Source organism: Eubalaena glacialis, chromosome 12 (assembly GCF_028564815.1).
Source record: "Eubalaena glacialis isolate mEubGla1 chromosome 12, mEubGla1.1.hap2.+ XY, whole genome shotgun sequence".
Classification (NCBI taxonomy): domain Eukaryota; kingdom Metazoa; phylum Chordata; class Mammalia; order Artiodactyla; family Balaenidae; genus Eubalaena; species Eubalaena glacialis.
Genome location: NC_083727.1, coordinates 51,035,783 through 51,055,530, shown reverse-complemented (window position 1 = coordinate 51,055,530; position 19,748 = coordinate 51,035,783). Strand labels below are relative to the sequence as shown.

At 42.0% G+C, this 19,748-nt stretch overlaps 2 protein-coding genes across 2 annotated transcripts in view; both read left to right on the top strand.

Annotated features, from left to right (window-relative positions):
• Nucleotides 1–613: 613 nt before the first annotated feature.
• Nucleotides 614–17,695, top strand: LOC133101966 (coiled-coil domain-containing protein 162-like). The gene is given in 5 exon segments (XM_061206837.1): nucleotides 614–637; nucleotides 3,145–3,310; nucleotides 7,739–7,877; nucleotides 15,587–15,740; nucleotides 17,591–17,695. Coding segments are annotated over 5 exon segments (588 nt in total).
• Nucleotides 17,696–18,610: 915 nt separating this feature from the next.
• Nucleotides 18,611–19,748, top strand: part of LOC133102229 (coiled-coil domain-containing protein 162-like) — a 48,592-nt gene continuing 47,454 nt past the window's right edge. Inside the window, 2 exon segments of the mRNA XM_061207211.1 lie at nucleotides 18,611–18,619; nucleotides 18,727–18,882. Of these exon segments, the coding sequence (XP_061063194.1) occupies nucleotides 18,611–18,619; nucleotides 18,727–18,882 (165 nt within the window).

Sequence of the window (19,748 nt, the reverse complement as noted above, 5' to 3'; positions counted from 1 at the left end):
GAGACTGGTCTCCAGAGCCTGGATTCCAGAACCAGACAGACCTGCGCTTAAATCTCAACTTCATCTCTTAGGAGCTGGATAGGAAAGATCTACGTAACCTGGTAAGGCCTCAGTTTTCTCATCTGTGAAACAGGAACGACATAGGAACATCCCAAGGTTGTCGTAAGAATTAAGTGAGAAAATGTCACCCCAGGTATGGTGCTGGCACTTAATTTATGCCCTCCGCTTCCTTTCTTATCACACCTTTCCCTCCCCCCTGTGCCCACTCCTTCCTCCCAATACAGCTGAAGCTAAAACCAGCCCAACTGCTCTTCTCCTGTTGAGTTATTTATAACTGTGGCCACTTGTGAGCAGCCTGAAAAGGAGGACTGCTGCCCTTGGGCTTAGACGCTGGGTGTGTGAGTCACCACAACATGGGCTCTGGGGCTGTGGCTGGAGGGCGGTGGTATAAGCTCACACCAGACGCCCCTTTTAGAAAGAGAAATGTTGTACTCCCGGAGTTTTCTTCTCACGCCACAGGAGGTTTCAGCCCCGGCCGCGATGTTTGCTGCCTGCTGACGGGAAAGTCTTCCTCAATTTATGGTTCATACCCCATCCTTCTGAAGTGCTGATTATGTTCAAAACTCTGCCTGAAAAGGTTTGTATTTTTTTATGGGTGCCAGAATGGAAATTGGCTGTTTTTATGTCCCACAGTTAAACATATCAATTTCAGAGAATATCTCTTGTGTTTTTTTCAGGAACACCTCATAACTGAAATCTCTCAGCTCCTCATGTTTTTGCCTGCTTTATTATATTTTCCCTTGTGCCTCATTCTTTCATAGTTCTGTTTCTCCATGGTCATTACTGAACACTAATTGGCGGTTCCGACATTCCTTATTAATCCTTAATTTCCTCCACAACGCCAAGAAAACCCCACCCTGATGCGCTGAAACTAAGGAGAGGTTGAGATTGCACTTAATCACAGTCATTAGCTGGTTCCTGTTTTTTGAGGGGTTCCTCTAAGTACCTCATTTACTGATAGAGGGTGACCATTAAAAAAGAGTAGTTATAGAAATACATAAAGCATTCAAGTATTAGTTAAATAAAATGCAATGTTGAAAATGGCAATTTAGGAACATTCTGATTTTTCTTTGTAAGTGAAAACCTGTTTAGCAATTTAGGTTTCTTACCCTTTCTTTTTTCCCCCCAGGTTTATTGAGGTGTAATTAACAAATAAAATTGCGTATATTTAAAGTGTACAGAATGATGATTTGATATACATATACATTGTGAAATGATTACCACAGTTAAGCTAATTAATACATTCATCACCTCACATAGTTACCTTTTTTTTTGAGGTGAGAATGCTTGTCTAACTCTCTTAACAAATTTCAAGTATAAAATACAGTGTTATTAACTATAGTCACCATGCTGTACATTAGATCCTCAGAACTTATTTATCTTATAAATAAAGTTTGTACCTTTTGACCAACATCAACCCATCTCCCCCATCCCCTGGCAACCACCTTTCTATAAGTTTGACCTTTTCATTTTTATTAGATTCCTCATATGAATGAGATCATACAGTGTATGTCTTTCTCTGTCTGGCTTATTTCACTTAGCATAATGTCATCCAAGTTTACCCATGTTGTTGTAAATGGCAAGGTTTTCTTCTTTTTTATGTCTAAGTAATATTCCTGTGTGTTTGCATGCATGTGTGTGTGACGTTTTCTTTATCCATTTATCCATCCACTGGACACTTAGGTTGTTTCCATATCTTGGCTATTGTGAGTGATGCTACATGGAAGTATGAATAATCTCCTTGATATACTGATTTTATTTCCTTTGGATATATACCCAGAAGTGGGATTGCTGGATCATATGGTAATTTTACATGCAACAGAATGAAACTGAATCCCTATTTTACACCAGTCACAAAAATTAACTTCAGGTGGATTAAATACTTAACTGTAAGACTGGAAACCGTAAAATCAGAGAGGAAAACAGGGAAAAAGCTCTTTGACACCAGTCTTGGCAATGATTTTTTGGATACAACAACAAAAGCACAGGCAACAAAAGCAAAAATAAACAAGTGGGATAACATCAAACTAAAAGGTCTCTGCTAGTAAAGAAAAAATCAACAAAAGGAGAAGGCAACCTACATAATGGGAGAAAATATTTGCAAACTATATATCTGATAAGGGGATAATACCTAAAATATCTAAGGAACTCATATAACTCAATAGCAAAAGCAAAAACAAAACAAGAAAAACAATTTTTAAACCAATAATCCGATTTTAAAATGGTCAAAGGACCTGAACAGACATTTTTCCAAAGGAGACATACCGATGACCAACACATAAATGAAAAGGTGCTCAATATCACTAATCATCGGGGAAATGCAAATCAAAACCATGATGAGATATCACCTCACACCTGTTAGGATGGCTATTATAAAAAAAGACAAGAGAAAACAAGTCTTGGTGAGGGTGTGGAGAAAAGGGGACACTTGTACACCTTTGGTAGGAATGTCAATTGGTGCAGCCACTATGGAAAACAGTATGGAGATTCCTCAAAAAATTAGAAGTAGAACTACCCTTTATTTCATTCATTCACTGAAGAATTTTTAGGGTTTTTAAAAATATATAAAACTACTACCTTCTGCAGTTAAATCATAATTTTTCCCTTTTCCTTCACTGAATGTTGATATTTATGATCCATTGTTTGTTTTTCAGTCATGTGTTTAAACTATGTTGATAAGTAGTTATGTTTTGCTTACAGGTATTCCCTCAGGGCAGTGTTGTCTGAATATGAATCCCTGCTAGGAATTTATCTGTGACCCTTGTAATTCATTGATAGTTAGTCATACAAACACATTTTGATGTGTTTTTGGCCTCCAATGGCTTTAAACAAAGAGAAACACTTTGCTTTAATTCCCCGGCCGGAGTTACCTTGTCCAAAGACATATATAACCTGAGTTCATGAAAAGGCTTGTTGTTCTTTTTTTCAGCTATTATCCTGTAACTATTATCCTGTATTATACTGTGAAAATGTTTATCTAAATATTCTTGTTTAAATATATTATTCCTAATCAATGCTCATATATTTTTATATCCCTTTAGAAGCTTCTTGAAAATTATTTCCTTGTATTGATTTTACCCAGAGGTAGCTTTTAGAGCCTTAAAGCTAACTCTACAGCTGATAGCCCCTCTCCATGACATTGTGGCCTACCTCTTCAGTTTGGCTAAACTTGGAAATTGTCCAGCATGTTTTGAATTTCCTCTAAGTCCTAACCCTCTGAGAGGCGACTGGGGAGGAACTAAGGGTATTGGTAAGTGATTAAAGGTGATTAAAATTGCCTTCAATATTCAGTTGAAATTCCATGAAGCTCTTTTTTTTTTCAGCTTTATTGAGGCCTAATTGAAGAATAAAATTGTAATATATTTGAAGTGAACAACTTTATATTTGATATACATATACATTGTGAAAGGATTTCCCCCATCTAGTTAATTACTATGAAGCTCTTAATACCTGGAAAGACAGGACTAAAATATTTCCTCATAAATGACAGAAGGGCAAAGGGAAAGTCCCATTATATATTGCCTCCAAACGGATTGATTCCACATTTACAGGTTAAACCATGAAGTACGCCAAGTCAGAATTTGGGGGGCCTGGGTTTTTACCCTGCCTCTGTCACTTGGCTTACTAAAAGCTGGGCACTTTACTCCCTGGCTCTCTGTTTGTCATCTGTAAAACAGGGATGACAACACCTGTCTCAGAGAGATGTTCTGTGGATTGAAATCTGTAAAAATTCTAGAAGGATGTACAAGTCCCCATTAAATATTAGCTTTGCTTTCATTCCCTTTCCCCTCCTGGGCTTCGTGAACTAATGTGGCAAGTTCAAGGCCAAGCATTCACTGTCAAGAAGCTTGCAGACAGCCCTCAGTTAGCTAACAATGACCCGGTAGTCCTGTTAATAAGAACAGTTGAGGCTTTTGTTTTATCTGCCTAGTGCTAATCCGTGAACTCTAACTCAGCACAAGTTCTCAGATAAATGCATGAGGTAAATTAAAGACACTGAAATGCTTAGTAAGCTGGGTTTATCAGAAGCAGTGAAACTGGTCTTACTATTTTAATAATTTGACTCCCATCCTAATTATGTCATTAGTCATGTAAATATTAATCAATTAATAGCAGTATATTATAACATAGTAGACAAGGATTTTAAAGTGTGAGAAGAGCCAAAGAAATGAGGTAACCTGCCTATCTAAACTTAGTGGTCTTAAAACAAACATGATGTAATCTGAATCTATTCCTCTCTGGGCAGTGCATCAAGGAATTGTTTGTGGGAGATTCTGACTTGTTCCAGGAGGAAGATTGATGCCTATATCTGAGGAGAGGCAGCCTGAAGAAGGGAAGAGGTTGGTGCTACCTCAGCAGAAAGCACAGAATTGTTGCAGGCCTACTAGCAAGTCTTCAATATAAGCATCAGGAGATTACAGAAGTTCCAAAGTACTCTTAGCTCCTTTCCTTTTGCTAATCTGGGGACTGTCGTAAGGGGTTAACTCAGAAAATAAACTAAGATGCTCTCCAGTGGAGCTGGATGTTGGGAGGGTTTGGGGCTGGACTGTAGATGAGGGACAGGAGAAAGGAGGATGGGCCAGGAAGAATGCCATCCCTGCCTTCGAGAAGATGAGATAGAAGCCAAGGTAGAGCCAGAGCCATGTTTCCAAAAGAAGTCACTGCATAGGAAGTTCTGTAGCAGCTGGGAGGCAAGAGCCGGCAGGGAGGGTGATCTGGGGGACTTGCCCTCACTTGAATCAATGGAGAAAAATAGGAGGGCTTGTCCTAAAGGGGGACAAGAAAAGGATACTGGCAAAGATAACAGGCAGGACTACACGTGGCCAGTCCAGAGAGAATGATGAACCCACCAGTGCAACACTGAGGGATAGTGGTAAATGAGGCCAAATTGTTGAGGACCTAGAATTGACGATGAAGGAAATTGGTCTTTTACTATTTATATGCTTATGAACCGGAAACCATTGAAATAATTGGGGCCCAGGCTTTCCAAGGTGTACAACTAGAGACACACACCTTGTCATGTTGCCAGTAAAAACATTTGTGCTCCAGGGAGAATGTGCAAAGTTTTACATACTCTGCTTTGCTGAAAATAGATAAAGAGCAAACTGAACTAAAAAAAATTCCATTCTAAGATAATCATCTTTTTTAAAAGGCTAGGCTGCTCAGTTCCTGGCCTGCTTCCCAGAGGAGGCGAGGAGAACTAAGGTGAAAAGAGGAGACGGGTCTGTTCATAGACCCACCCAACTCCTTTTAGCCATTTCAGAGCTGTTTGGAGTTAAAGTGACTTTTGAAGACTTATGTGCTTTAAAATAGTTTTTAAAGAGACACTTTGAATTTCAGCTGTGGTCCTCCCACTTGACTGAGGAAGCAGCTCTTAGATACTGTGGGCTAGTTCTGTGGACCCTGCCAAATTTTCTCCTTCCCTGAAAGCCAGCAACTCCCTTTGGAGTCAGTGTGAAGCAGGGGATGGAATCAGAATGTAGGAGTTTACATTATGAGTTTCTTGTAAAGGATTAGGAGGCCAATTAAACCCAGACACTACACACTGAACTCAGGGTTTCAGGAACAAAATGTACTGGCTTTGAGTATTCACATGGAGGCAGGGCCACTGTGATTCTGCTCTCTCTGTCTGATTTCCCAAACAGAACCCTCCTGGGGAAAGGCACAAGAAGAGGCTCATTTGTTTCCCGGCAGAGGGTCTCCTCCCACCACCCCCACGACCACACGGCAACCATCTGCCCCATCTTCACAGACAGGCTGCCTTCCCTGCCTGTGCCTGCCATCTCTGCTCCCGCTGAGCCGTGTGAGCCCGCAAGAAAGGGAGGCCCAAATGAGGACTGTTATCAGTGCGTAACAAAGAAAAGGTAGGCCCTCCTCCACATCTGTACTTTAATGATAATGCCACCTGTCAGCACAGAACAATTTTGCTGGGAAGTGATCGTATAAAAGTGCACACACAGCATTATATAAACAGTAATGGAAATAATGAAAAGAGAAAAATCACCCGTAATCCAACCATTGTAACAAGTGAAATATTTTTATTTATCCTTACTTCCTTCTAGCCCTTGCCCAAATACATTTTACAGAGCTTTAATCACAGGGTATGTACAACTTCATATTCTTTTTTCATTGTCATTGCAGGGGATGATAAACCTTTTCCCCTGGTTGCTGCATAGCCTGACAGAGTGTATTGCTTGTAGACCAGCCACATTAGACCTTGAACAAATAAGGCTCACTGACCATCATTCCTCCCATCCAGTACAACATTCTTAAAGTTCTTGTACAATTTGCTCTGTGACTCCTCTTCTGGTGGAAGTTTCTTTTCAGCCCAATATGACCATCAGATTTATAGAGGATTCATAAAAACTCTAATGATTGGCCCCAATTCTTTTGTGGCTGGGAAAATACCCAAAAAACATTTTTTTGTGGTGTGTAAAACATCAAATGGATATGAAATCTGGACTGCTCATCTTTTCCTAAAGCCAAGAGCATATATTGCAAGTACATATTAGCAACCATTCTCAGACCTGGCTCTGCCCTGATCAGGCTCTCGTGGACAGCCTCCCTGCTCCCTCAGTTCCCCTGCCTTCCATGCCAGAAATGTAGGAAGAGATCCAGTACCGGGCCAGATAGGGTACAAGGCTGCTCAAGTCTGGATGAGAGGTTGACATAGAGTAACTCCGGAAATGCTTCGTGGATCTCCCATCTCACTTCTGCCATGGGCTACAATCAGGGACGGTGATCAATTTCCACAATCCTTCTCTTCCCATAGCAGGGATGTCCTCTCAAGTAGAAAACTATCACTGTCCCCACAGGGAGCTGATGAGCATTTCAGATCAGCTGACATTCTGGTAGCCCTGGAAATGGGGCCCACCCACCCGCCCCATCAGTGCTCCCTAAGGGCTTGTCATTTTCTCGTTGTGCTCTCCCATTCTAAGCAGCTCATTTCCTGAGCCAATAATAGAGATGCTAGTACAGCCATCTAGACCCAGGCCAGATTCCTCAAACCAGTATTGAGTGCCCCAAAAGGCCTCTAACTTAAATTTCCATCCAAAACACATATAAATCTTTTGCAGTAAGGGTCCAAGAAATAAGCCAATTTAGGATCTCCCACATCTACTCCTGAAATGATGAGAATCTCCTAGAAGGATCTATGTATGTATATACATGTATACCTATATGTATACATATTTTTGCTTGCCTTGGATGGTCTTGAGTCTTCTTTAATCTATGAGCCATTGACAGGATGAGCCAGTGACAGGGCTGATTTGAATGGCATGGCTATGAGAAATGAGTGCTGGTTTATAGTAATTTCAAGCCCCTAATAGACTTACTGAGGCCTACACTTTCCCATTCCTTGTAATTTCTCTTTTTCAATCTATTTAGAGTCTGTAGCCTTATGAACACTGAAACTTTCTTTCAACAGTATGTTCTTATTCTGCTGAAAAGCAAAGCAAGTTATTACATTCCTGAGGGAGGAAGGAAGGAAGGAAAGATAAATCAGACCTTGGGTTCTAGAACATAAGGCTTTGCTGATCTTGCAAAACATATAATTAGTATACTCACAAACAAAGAGAAGTCAATTTAGGTAAAAAGTTAGCTTTGGAGGTGAAATGGTTCACAGGGTAGCTAGGGTAGCCTGTGTTTCACACTGAGTAAAATGTCGTCCATCTTCTAGGGTCTGAGCTTCAAGAGCTGCAGAAAATGATTGACAGCCTCCAGAGCCCCAAGGACCCCACTCTGGTGTCCCAGGTCCTCCTCCTTCGAAGGGAGGTTATGTTTCTGCAGTTTGATGCTGCAATGAGGTACCTCATCCGGTAAGGGCTGGAGTGCTAATCCTGTCTAATAAATTCTGCAGGGCAGGTGTTTCTGAGTGATCATGGAGGGAGGCCACTCTTGGCACTATTAGATAATGAGCTTAAAATAGTCGGGGGCACAACCTGATCCAGAACACTGCCGCTACCAAACACGTTCGGCTGCAGAGGCTGTCCAGGTGAACTGTGTTCTTGTTGGATAATAATATTCTTGATTTTATTAAATGTGATTTCAATATAGTTAGTTTGCATAACAGGCTGTTTTATTGGGAATCACATTTTTTATACTTCTGAAGATGATTCTTCCTAAGAGTTTTATTTTTTCAGCCCTTAATTACCTTTCAAAAAAACAGAATTTTCACTGCACATCTGAAACCAATGGAATTCACCACCTGAGTTAAATTTATAAATAAGTTAATTTACCTCTGGCCTTGTAGGTATTAAATATTCTGCATTCAAAAAGAATGATTTTTGGTTAATTAATCATGACTGATGAAAAAATTAGCTTGGATTAAGAGTCACAATGTTTCCTGTATAAATAATAAGCTGTGTATGGGAAGGGAAGAGGTCAGGCCTGAGGGTCTCTGCTTATTCTTAAATTGTCAAAATTACTTAACTTCATTTGATAAATTCCCAGTGTGAGTATTTAGTCAATGAGGGGGACCTTGGAGGGCAGTACTTTTATCTGTGGATTATAATCACTTCCCACCATTAGCATGAGTGTCCATAGAGAATAGAAATGTGGGGCTTATACTGAGCCATATTTTCTCTTTCTGCTCTGCTTTTTCTTACTCTGAGCATCATGGGACTGTGGATTTAGGATGCAAATTCAGCAGGACAAAAAATCAAGCTAATTTGTTTTCTTTTGATTGACAAACAGCTTTGGGAGCTGTACCTTTGTCAAGCACGTAGGATATAAAGGCTTTGACTAATTGTCATGATGGCCATTCATTAGCCCTCTGGGCTCTGAAATCTCAAGTCAGAATTTGCAAGAAATTTACATAGGATGAAGAAATAGGACTACACCCCAGAAGTTCTTCCTGGATTCCATATCCATGGAGTTCAGCTTGCTCCTGTTCTCCCAGGGGAACCACTCTGCTTCCCCCAGGAACTGCTTTGTGGGGCTTTCTCTGCCCTGGTGCACTCAGTCTGCAGGAATGGAGGGCACTGTGTCCTATGACTGGTTTCAGTATATTCAGTATATTTTTCAGAGGACCTCAGAAGGAACCAGGAGTCCATTCATAGCATTTCCTCCAGCCTTTTTTCTTCAGAGGTCTTTGGGGTGTGTCTGTGTTTGGAATCACACAGCCAGTAAGTAGCAGACCAGAATTAGAACCTATGTGCATTTGACTCCAAAGCTTGAGAACTAGGATGGATTCCAGACAGCAGCAGGATTGATGGAAAGAGAGACTCCGAAGAGAAGGCAAGAGGCAGGAGGAAAGGAGAAGCTGAAAGATAAATGTCTTTCCACTTGAGGATTTTACTTAGTGCTGAACCTGCAAGCAAGGAGAAGTCCTTAGATAACCAAAAGAGACAGGAAGCTTGGAGAAGTCCCCTCGCCCTTCCCAGAGCTCACCAACTGAGTAAATATGACTGTTTACCCCAGGGAACTTTTTGCTTATGTAAACTGAAGCCTTCTCCAGAGTTTGAAAAGAAGGAACTCTTACCTGGAATGAGAACAGCATACTTCCATAGACCAGGGGAGGAAAAGAAGCATGTAGCTCAAGGACAACAGGAGAGTGGCCCCGTAGAGTCCCCTCATATCTGGCCTCTGCTTCTCTGTGGCATAGACCAGCTCAGATTGCAAGAAAGTTTAATGTTTCTAGGCACAAAAGTTTCACTCTGCTCCTGTCGACCTGTCCTCTGCCAAGGACCTGATAGAAATTGGTGCTGTCCTCCGATGGCGTCAGAATCACATTGTCCAGGGCCTGTCATTCACCTCTGGGCATGTCCACCAACCTATAAGAGTTATTTATTAGCCAGTGCAAGAAATGCCTGAGGATTGAGCTTATCTTTAATTTCAGGTGAATTAATCATTTGCGCCAAAGGTAAATGCTTCAGTGGTACATTGGTTCTAATCAATCTCATCTGTTTAAGTTAGGGATCAGCAAACTACTGCCATAGGCCCCTGCCTGATTTTGTAAGGCCTGTGGGCTAAGGATGGTTTTTATGTGTTTAAATGGTTGAGGGAAAAACTCAAGAGTAGTATTTTGTGACACATGAAAATTATGTGGAATTCAAGTTTCTGTGTCTAGAAATGAAGGTTTTTTTGGAACACAGCCAGGCCTATTCATTTATGGATAATCTCTGACTGCTTTCACACTAGAACCACAGAGTTGAATAGTTGCAACAGAGATTATATGATTCACAAAGCTGAAAATATTTACTATCTGACCCTTTAAGAAAGAGTTTGCCACTCCCTGATTTAAAGGATTGAATTCTTTTGAAATTCAAGAATGGAAGGAAAAGGGGGGGTGGGGGGGAAGTCCCTCAAAGGAATTCTATAGGACAGAATAAAACACATGGCATGCAAAGTGCCACTGATCTGAGTGTATTATTGATGTTCAGAGTGATTACAGTAAAAAGGAGGAATTTAAGGAAATAAACCAAAGGTACCTTAACTTTCTGCAATAAGCCTGATTTAAGAGTACATTAAGCAGTCTCTCAAGAAGCAACACCAATTTCTTAGTCCTCGAATTTGTGTTGGTTTTCTCTTCATTTTTCAATTTATCTTTATGCTCACCTAGTTTAAGTGTCTCTGAACACACAGATATTAAAGTGTGCTTCAGAGTTATCTGGGGATTTCTGGGTGATACAGAGAAGGCCCCATGTGCTCCTGGTCTCCAGCATCTGAGAAGTGAAGAGCCACAACTTTTGCCTGGCCTCCTCCGGGCCACTTTGCAGGTGTTTTTTGGGTTTCATTTTCTTTTTCATATCCTTGCATCCAGGAAAAACCCTAGCATGTGTCCCATGAATTCCCTGCTCCCTGTGGCTACAGCCAGCTTGCCTGGGATCACATTATGGCTAACTCTCTCACACACAAGATGACTGGTATTCTAGGAAACCCTTGACTGCTTATTGACAGTAAGGCAGCTGCAGTGTGGCAAAACAGTTTGGAGAATGTGATGCATCTATCCTTGTATTTTAGTGGACTGCTGGGGAGACCCGACTTTATTAGGGGCTGGCAGTTGGCAGGTGTAGCACTGGCACAAGCAACAAGCTGACCTTTCATTCCTATGAGTTTCCCTGTATCTTGAGTGCTGCTGGCAAGCTGCACTGATCAGACCTACCCCAGCAGAAGGCTCAGGCCAGGGTTTACCAACTGAGGGGCTGAGTGAGTTGTCACAGTGAGCTGTTTTCAGTATTTCTAAAGACATGATGAAAAAGACACATTTGCCCAAAAGTTTTGCAGGTAAAGATAATGTCACATTTCTTTCTTTTTTTAACTGGAATCATAAGAACAAATGAGATAAGGAGGAGAGGGAACTTGCTTTGGTTGAGTTCCCGCCATGTGCCAACTCCGTGGGATAGCAATCCTGTCACCATCTTTACAGATGAGGAAATAGAGAGTCAGAGAAGTTGCATAACTTGCCCCAGGGTCACAAGCTTGTTGTAGCAGACCTTACATTCACAGGGTTTTTCTGACTCCAGAGCCCTGTTCTTTCCTTTATATCATGTTTCTTCATCTCTTCTTGCAGCTCAGAGCTTAGGCTAGGTGTTTATGTGGCTTTGAGTTAAAAACAGGAGAATACTTAATTTGGTAGAAAAATCTTTCAAAATATGGGGTCCATGGAGAGGAAGGAAATAAAAGAGAATATAGTGCTAAAAATGTTAAGTATCATTCTGAGACCCCTTTCTATACATAGCATTACATTGTACAGCTCCCTAATAAGCAGTACTATTGATAAAGGAGAGATGGGACCTATCAAGGACAGTGATCTAGACTGAAGAATTAGGAAAGTGAGGAAAAGGATAACCAATGATTTGATCAATGGTGGTGCCTAGAATCTGACTCTCGTCTCTCTAGAGAGTGTATCATGTGCTATGGTTCTCTAGCTTAGAGTAGCAGTCATATTTACATCTGAACTCTATTGATATTTTTTAATAGTCTCCAGGCATCTATAAATTAATAGACCTAGTACGTGTTTGGGGCTCTAAAACTCTGCCAAGAATTGTGGTTGTTTGTGGCACTAAGTAGTTAAAAGTTCTGCACAAACTTACCAAGATAAGAGAGCAAGTCAATGTTCTGTGTTCTCTTAAGTGAAAATCAGTCTGGTGCAGCCACAAGAGGAGACACAGGAGAGACTCAGGAAAACAAAATTATTATACTCAGTTCCTAGAAACATCCATAATGCCGTGTCACCCAGGGCCACAGGTCGGGAGCAAGGAGAGTGCTTAGGCCATGACCTGGAAAGGCAAGGCAGGGCAGGAGAACAGGTTAAGATCGGCTACTTTGAATAATTCCAGTGGGCTTTGGGCTGTAGGAGAGGTCTCTAGTTGCCTGTTAACTAGCCCTGGGATGATTAAAGGAGAGAAATATTGCCTCCTGGGTTGCAAGGGTCAGAGGAGGTATGGCTCAGATTGGTTAGTTTGCATATCAAAGGCAGGCTGGGCCCTTAGCTATCTCTAAGAATTGGCTATGCAGGGAAGGGCAGTCTCTCCCCAGCCAGCAAGGTTTTTTAAAGATGTTAAAACATCATAATAAACAAAAAAGAAATTTTAAAATATAAGCAATACAGTCAACAGTAAGGTGCGAACAAAGCTGGACCCAGAGGCTGAGAGAGAGAAAATAATTTTGTGGATTGGTGGGAGAAAAGCATAGGAATGACATAGAAGGAGTCAACCAGGAAGAGGTCTGTGGGATATTGGGCTTCTGTGCTCTTGATTTAGGCTGAAAATAAATGTTTCCATTAGAATACTCTGCTTTTTGGTACTGCTGGCTAAAGAAAAATGCACAGCCTGAAAGTTGCAAATGTTTTATTCGGGAACCTTACTGAGGACTATAGCCCGGGAGACAGTCTCTCAGATAGCTCTGAGGATCTGCTCTGAAGAGGTAAGGGAGGAGCCAGGATATAGAGGAGTTTTTGCTGAAAAAACAGCAAAAAACCCATGTGGTTGAACATCAAAGGACTACTGCTAATCACAAAAAACAGACATCACAAGTTAATGATTTTAGTGCTTTTCTATGTATGGGAAGATGCAAGAGTCTGGACTCATTAAAATTATTTCTTAGATATGCATCTTACCTATCTAGGGCCAGTATCCTGTTTTTTTCTATCCTGAATTCCCCTCAGGGTGCACCGTTGGGGGGCAGCTGTATCGGCTGATGACTTGGTGGCAGGCAACATTCTTTGTTTAGTGGAATGGCAGGCAACATTTTTTTGTCTGCAGTACCATTGTTTTAAGTAGATATATACAACCTATAAGGGAGGTATATATGTAGAAAGTGCCTTGGGAGTTTAGAGGAAGGTCAGAAGCGGCTGGATAATGAGCTCTGCCTCACTGGGCCCTACTGGGCTAGAAGGTCAGACCCATGGGGGACCCATCTTTGTATCTCAGACAGTTCCTGACACAGTACCCTGTACATAGTAGATGCTTGATACGTCACTGTCACATGGGTGTTGAATGAATCATGGGCCTCTTGGCAGGGCTCATTGAGAATCATGAGAAAGCATGTGAATGATATGAGAAACAGGAGAAAATGTTTATATATCCATTGAGCAACTCCAAGCGCCATCCTTGAGCTATCAGGATAAGTCAATGTTTTTATTCAGTGTCTCAGTATATAACTGTATGCAACTATCTTTTGTTAATTCTCACAAAAACATGAAAAGGGTGGTATGATTTTTGCACTAATACAATGGTTTGATATGCAAATAATAGAGCTACCTTTATCTGTCTTTGAACTTAAGTTCATAAGCCCCTACTTCTGCTGATGACAAAAAGATTAAACTTTTCAATTCCATGTCATTCAGCCACATTTACAGTTTAAAGTGGTCAGTTTGAGATATAAAATCAATTAATTCAAGATTATCACCTTTTACCTTTGTTTTAATTGCCTCCTCTTTACCCTGTTGGTGAGGGAGGGATTCTGCCCCAAGGTTATGGGGATGGCCAAACACATGACACTAAATACTGGACAGATGAGATCAACAGCAGTTTACTCGTCACATATACTCACAGCGGAGGGGAGCAGAACATTGCATGCCATGCAGGGCCACAGAGGATTTGTACTTGTGACCAGAGTGAACAACTAGGGGCTTGAGAGGCAGGCTTTGTAGTATCAAGAGGATATAGTGCTTCCTGGTTCCCATAGGAGAATGTGATTGGTTCATTTGAATAATTTTGTGGTCTGGCAGGGAACTGAAACCACTACTTGGGGATAAGCAGGGATTGTACTTGGTCCCTTTGATAAGGAAGTTTGTTTGACTAGGGGACCTTACCCGTGGGAGCAGAGTAGGCAGGGGAACTTATAGTTAGGTCATTCAAAGCCCTCCCAATTTTACCAGATGTCAAGGCAGCACTAATACTGGACCTTAACTTAGGCCTTACGCCACACCCTTCTCCTCCTTTATCCTTCTCAGAGGTGATCTAAATTCCTGGGGGTGCTTATAAATCATCCCAGCAGTTGAAGAGGAGTGGCTACCTCACCCATCTCTGTCCAATCCCAGATCTCTTCTGGTTGGCCTGCTGCTCAGCACCCCACTTGGAACCCCCTTGTGGGGTCTTAGGCACTCCCCAGGTCTTTCCACAACACTTGACTATCTGCTCATCTCTGGGAGGCTGCCTCATTTCCATCAGTGCTAACATCTCCCTCAGTCATTGCTAATCTCCTTTTTGATATCTGCTTTATGCATGACTTGGCAAAGCCCATGGAGGATTTAGGCAAAAGATCCCTTCTGTCCTGGGGACCTTTTGGATCCCCCCACAACTGATTCTGTTTCATCATCTTTTCTTGGGCATCCACAAGATGTAAGCTCTAGAGACAGTCTTTCCTTGCTCGCTAAACTCATTTCCTTTGGGGCAAGAAAATGATTGTAATTTATCAAGCAGACTTCCTTCTCTGTGACTTATGGTATAGATTTCATGCTCTAGTCTTCAGGATTTTTGGTTCTTGATATGCAAAGCCAAGTTTTGTTCAAAACAAAACAAGAAGCTTTCTCTCTCAAACCCCAGGCTCTTATTATTTAACTTAAAATTTGGTTTTACATATCAAGAATTGCTGTCTCAGCTACTGGTCTTAAAATAAATTCAACAACTGATGTCTTTGTTCTAGAGCTACAGCTGAGCTGTCCAGTACAGTAGCCACATGTGGCTATTTTAATTTAAAAGTTTAAATTAATATTGATTTTGGTGACATAAGACTTAAAATTCAGTTCCTCAGTCATGGAAGCCACATTTCAAGTGCTCAACAGCTACATGTGGCTAGTGGCTGCCGTATTGGACAGTCAAATATGGAACATTTCCGCCCTGCAGAAAGTTCTGCAGTTAGACCGTGCTAGTCTAGAGGATAGCTACCTTTCCCTTGAGGGCTGTGAATTGTGAGAGTGAAGGGCAGTGTGTAAAGAAAAGGGAGTGAGGGATGATGTTGCTGAGGAAGAAACCTGTTGATATCTCAAAATGTTATCTTGTTCCAGTAACCTTGAAGAGAGTTTTGAGCTTTAGAAACTTGAGTAACTGCTGTTAATGAGATTCCCTTCCTGTTTTGGTAGAAGAACATTTTTGGCAGCTGGAAATGCTCCTGCCTACCAGTCTGTCACAGATGACATGTAGCATGGGTTGCCGCCACTGAGCAACTCTCTCAGGAAGAGCATCTTTGCTTCCCAGCTCAGCCTGCCACAGCCGCTGGATCCACAGAGCCTCCAGGTGTGTTGAGAGCTATTTTTATACCAATCAAACGTGCATTGTGCTGGAATGCCCTTTAGCCTTGGTAGGCTCCCCTTCACTCACATGGCAGAGTGGGCTAGGCCCCCATGGCCGGCTGTTATTCCCAGTCAGGGGCTCTCCCTCTAAACCGCTCAGCAGGCTAATTGGGAGCTTATCTGCTCACAGCTGGTAGCAAAACCAACACCTGATCTCTTCCATGTAATAAATAATAATGATAGCAATTATGATACATAAATTAGGTCAGCAGCTGAGTTTTGAACAGCCCGGTAACAACATGCGTTATCAAATGTAATCCTGGCAACTATTATTGCTCCTAGGCACTAACTATATTACCCACCTGCTACAACTAAAGAGTTTGAGGTTCTAGAAGGCCAGAGATCAGACTGCTGCATAGTCATGGCAACACTAGGTCACAAACTGTATCAGTTATCTATGGCTTCAGAGCAAATTACCCCCAAATTTAGCAGATTAACACAATAAACATTAATTATCTCATATAGTTTCCGAGGCTCAGGAGTCTGGGAGCAGCTTAGCTGGGTAGTTCTGGTTCGGGATCTCTCATGAGGCTGTGGTCAAGGTACTGCACCTCTTAATGGGAAGAGAATCAAAGAATTTGTGCACTGGGACTTCCCTGGCAGTCCATTGATTAAGACTTCGCCTTCTAATGCAGGGAGTGTGCGTTCGATCCCTGGTCAGGGAGCCAAGATCCCACATGCCTCGTGGCCAAAAAAACAAAACATAAAACAGAAGCAATATTGTAACAAATTCAATAAAGACTTAGAAATGGTCCACATCAAAAAAATCTTTAAAAAAAAAAGAATTTGTGGACATATCTTTTTTTTTTTTTTTGGCCTCACAGTGAGAACTTAGTTCCCCAACCAGAGATCGAACCCGTGCTCCCTGCGGTGGAAGCTCAGAGTCTTAACCACTGGACTGCCAGGGAAGTCCCTGTGGACATATCTTTAAAACCACCACACAAGCCCAGATCTTTTGACTCCAAAACCTCCAACTTAATGTTTTTATGTTACAAAGCTAAGCCAAGTAATGCCAGCATCAACCCCATGTAAGTCTCACACTTCTACCTTCCCTAGCTACAAGACAGTGACTCTTGGCCCAAGCCTTGACCCTCATTTAGACCCGAAAACAGGGTTGGACCGTGACCATTGGGCCTGCTCCTGCTGCCTTTGAGTGTTGCCTGGGGTTAGGTGGATGCAGGTGTCCTGGCTCCCTGCTACCTGAATCAACTCCAGCTCTAGGAATTGTCTGAAGCCAGTACCGAGTCTGGAAGTGTAGAATGGGGCCAGATGGACAGGCCCACTATATCCAGGACTGCATGTCATGCCCCAAGGAGTAAGGGGTGCCTTGGCTGTTGGACAGTGATGTGGAGAAGACAGAGGCCCATGTGTAACGTTGTGGCATTGGTTTTGAGTTGGTGCCTAGAACTGGAGCACAATGGAGATAAAGGACAAATATTTAAGGTTTGTAATATTGAAAAAAGTTGAGTAAGTTTACTTTTTTTGATTATAAATGTGTACCATTGGTTTTATACTATTCTGGGACTTCTAAATACTGGTGTTGACTATTTACACTGAAATCTTAAGTACCCTCTGTGTTTAGTCACTTTCTGAAAAATCAATTTAAAAAATAAGATTATTACTCTCTCCTGTGCATCATCAGGGACCATCCATCAAGAACTATTTCTACATAATAGAGAAATCATCCCACAGTGTTTTGGTGTGCAGACACAGACATCTTGTTCATATACAAATGTCTGTTTCTTATGGACATTATTATGCAGCATTATTATACTTATTTTTTGGTTCTTTTAGGCATTTGTGCTGTTCCCTTGGAGAGCATTTCTGGAAGATGGAGGACCGTTTCCAGTTACAAGTAGCAGCCCAGATACCCTAGAATATAAGATGCAGGTAGGATAGGTCTTCCCACTTGTCACAGAGAGAGCCGAATGCAGACCGCAAAGCAGGTGTCATTGGGTCCGTAGGTCTGATCCTTCATACTCTAGTCAGCGGTGAATTATTTATGAGATAAGCAAGGTGTTTGGTTATGAAACTATAAACCCAGTGCTGCAAGGTGAGTCATGTTTTCTTATGACAGAAGAAAATCATGGTTTCAGCTGGCATCAGACTTGAAACAGCTGAAATACTCATGGCTAATAATGATCTTGGGGAGTGGTCATCCATTTCTGGTCACTCTCTGGGCCTCTTAGAGTAACTCCCAGGCTGGCAGTTCAGAGACGTGTGACTACTGACCAACCTACAGTAGTAGGAAGAGAACTCTTTAAGCAGGACTCAAAGGGAGAGTCTCTTTCAATTATACATTTCCCCCTGATTATTTAAGCAAGTTTTATTGTGTTTTCATTTTTTTAAATAGAAAATATTAAAAAAGTATTATTAACAACATTAAAGTCAATGACACATTTGCTTCAAAATAATATGGAGGTGGGGAGTGATGAAGATGGGGCAGGACTGGCCATAGGTTGGTGGTTCTTAGGGCCGGGTGATGGGAACTATTCTGTTTGCTTTTGTATGTGCTCAAAATTTTCCATAAGTAAAAAGGTTTTTTTTTTTAAGTACAATAGTAAGAGTGGTTTAAAAAAAAATTAATCATAGTCCCCCACTAGGGGACGGTCACAGTTCATTTTGGTTTTTTTCCAGGATTTTCCCTGTGCATGCATGTATCACACTATAATACACCACATACGGACACCACCATAAGGTTTAGGAAACTTGGACTTCCACACAGAACCGAAAGTCTGATATGTTCAAGGGGGACTTTGAGCTAGATACGTGGCTCTGATTTTTATGGATTTTTTTTTTTTAATAGTTGAGAGCATGGGGCTTGTAAACACAACTACTCCTAATTTTCTCCCTCAAAACCACATGTAAAGGATACATAGAAGTGTTTAAAATGGATGTTTTGGTTTCGTTTTGTTCCTTTTTGTTTTTAGCTATGCCTCTGTAGGCTGAGTGACCATGACCTCAAGGTAGCTCATGGAGAGCTGGCGGGCATGCAGCTGCTAATGGAAGATGTCCTTCTGAGTAACTATCATATGATCATGGAGGGTCCCCCAGGATGGCAGGCCACACTGGACAAAAACACACAGGTATTCTTGGTGAATGGTCTACGTACTTGACCAGTGCTGCGTTGTACTGAAGGACCTTTCTATCTGGGAGATGGACTAGATAGCTTCATCCATTCCATAGCCTCTCCCAGGGTCCCGGGACTGTGCTTATGCCGCACGGGAGCAGCAGTGAAGCAGGGGTAGCCCGTGAGAGCCCCTCCAAAGTATGTTCTTTCACAGCAAGTCCCATGATCAGTGGTATATCCATTTCTTTTAATTTTAAAACTAGAGCAAACTTCGTGGGGGCGGTCCGTTGAAACCAATTTGAACTCCAACTGGCTGCTTTTCCTTGTGAGTCTCACACATTTCGGGCTGGAGTTGGCAGGGTATGACAGAGGCCCCAGGTGAACATCTCCAGCCTGGCTCCTGTCTGCATCACTCCGCTAGCCCATGGACTCCTAGGCAAGCACTCCCTTCTCCGGACTTGTCTCCCTGAAGCTCTAAGGTACCAAGAGCCAGTAGTCCCCCTAGTATCATAACTTGAAACAATTCTGCATGATTCTGGAACCAGACAGAGACTTGTCTGGACATGGGGTAAGCTAGCCAGTGCCCCCATTTAGAGTGCCCTTTTCAGAGCCAAAGTCTCTGCACCAGCCATTTCCACTTCCTTACCTTCCATTCACTCCTTAGAAACTGTGATCTGTCTTCTTCCTCATCTCACCAAGACTGTTCTCACTGAGAGCACCGTGGTCCTTGTCACTAAATCTCCTGGATACTTTTCAGTCCCCTTCCAACCTGACCCCTTAGCAGCATTTGACACAGTGTGTCCTTCTTGAAGCCTCTCTGCCCTTAGCTTCTAAAGCACAGCTCTCTCCAGTTTTCCTCTGACATCGTGGGCCATGCCTTCT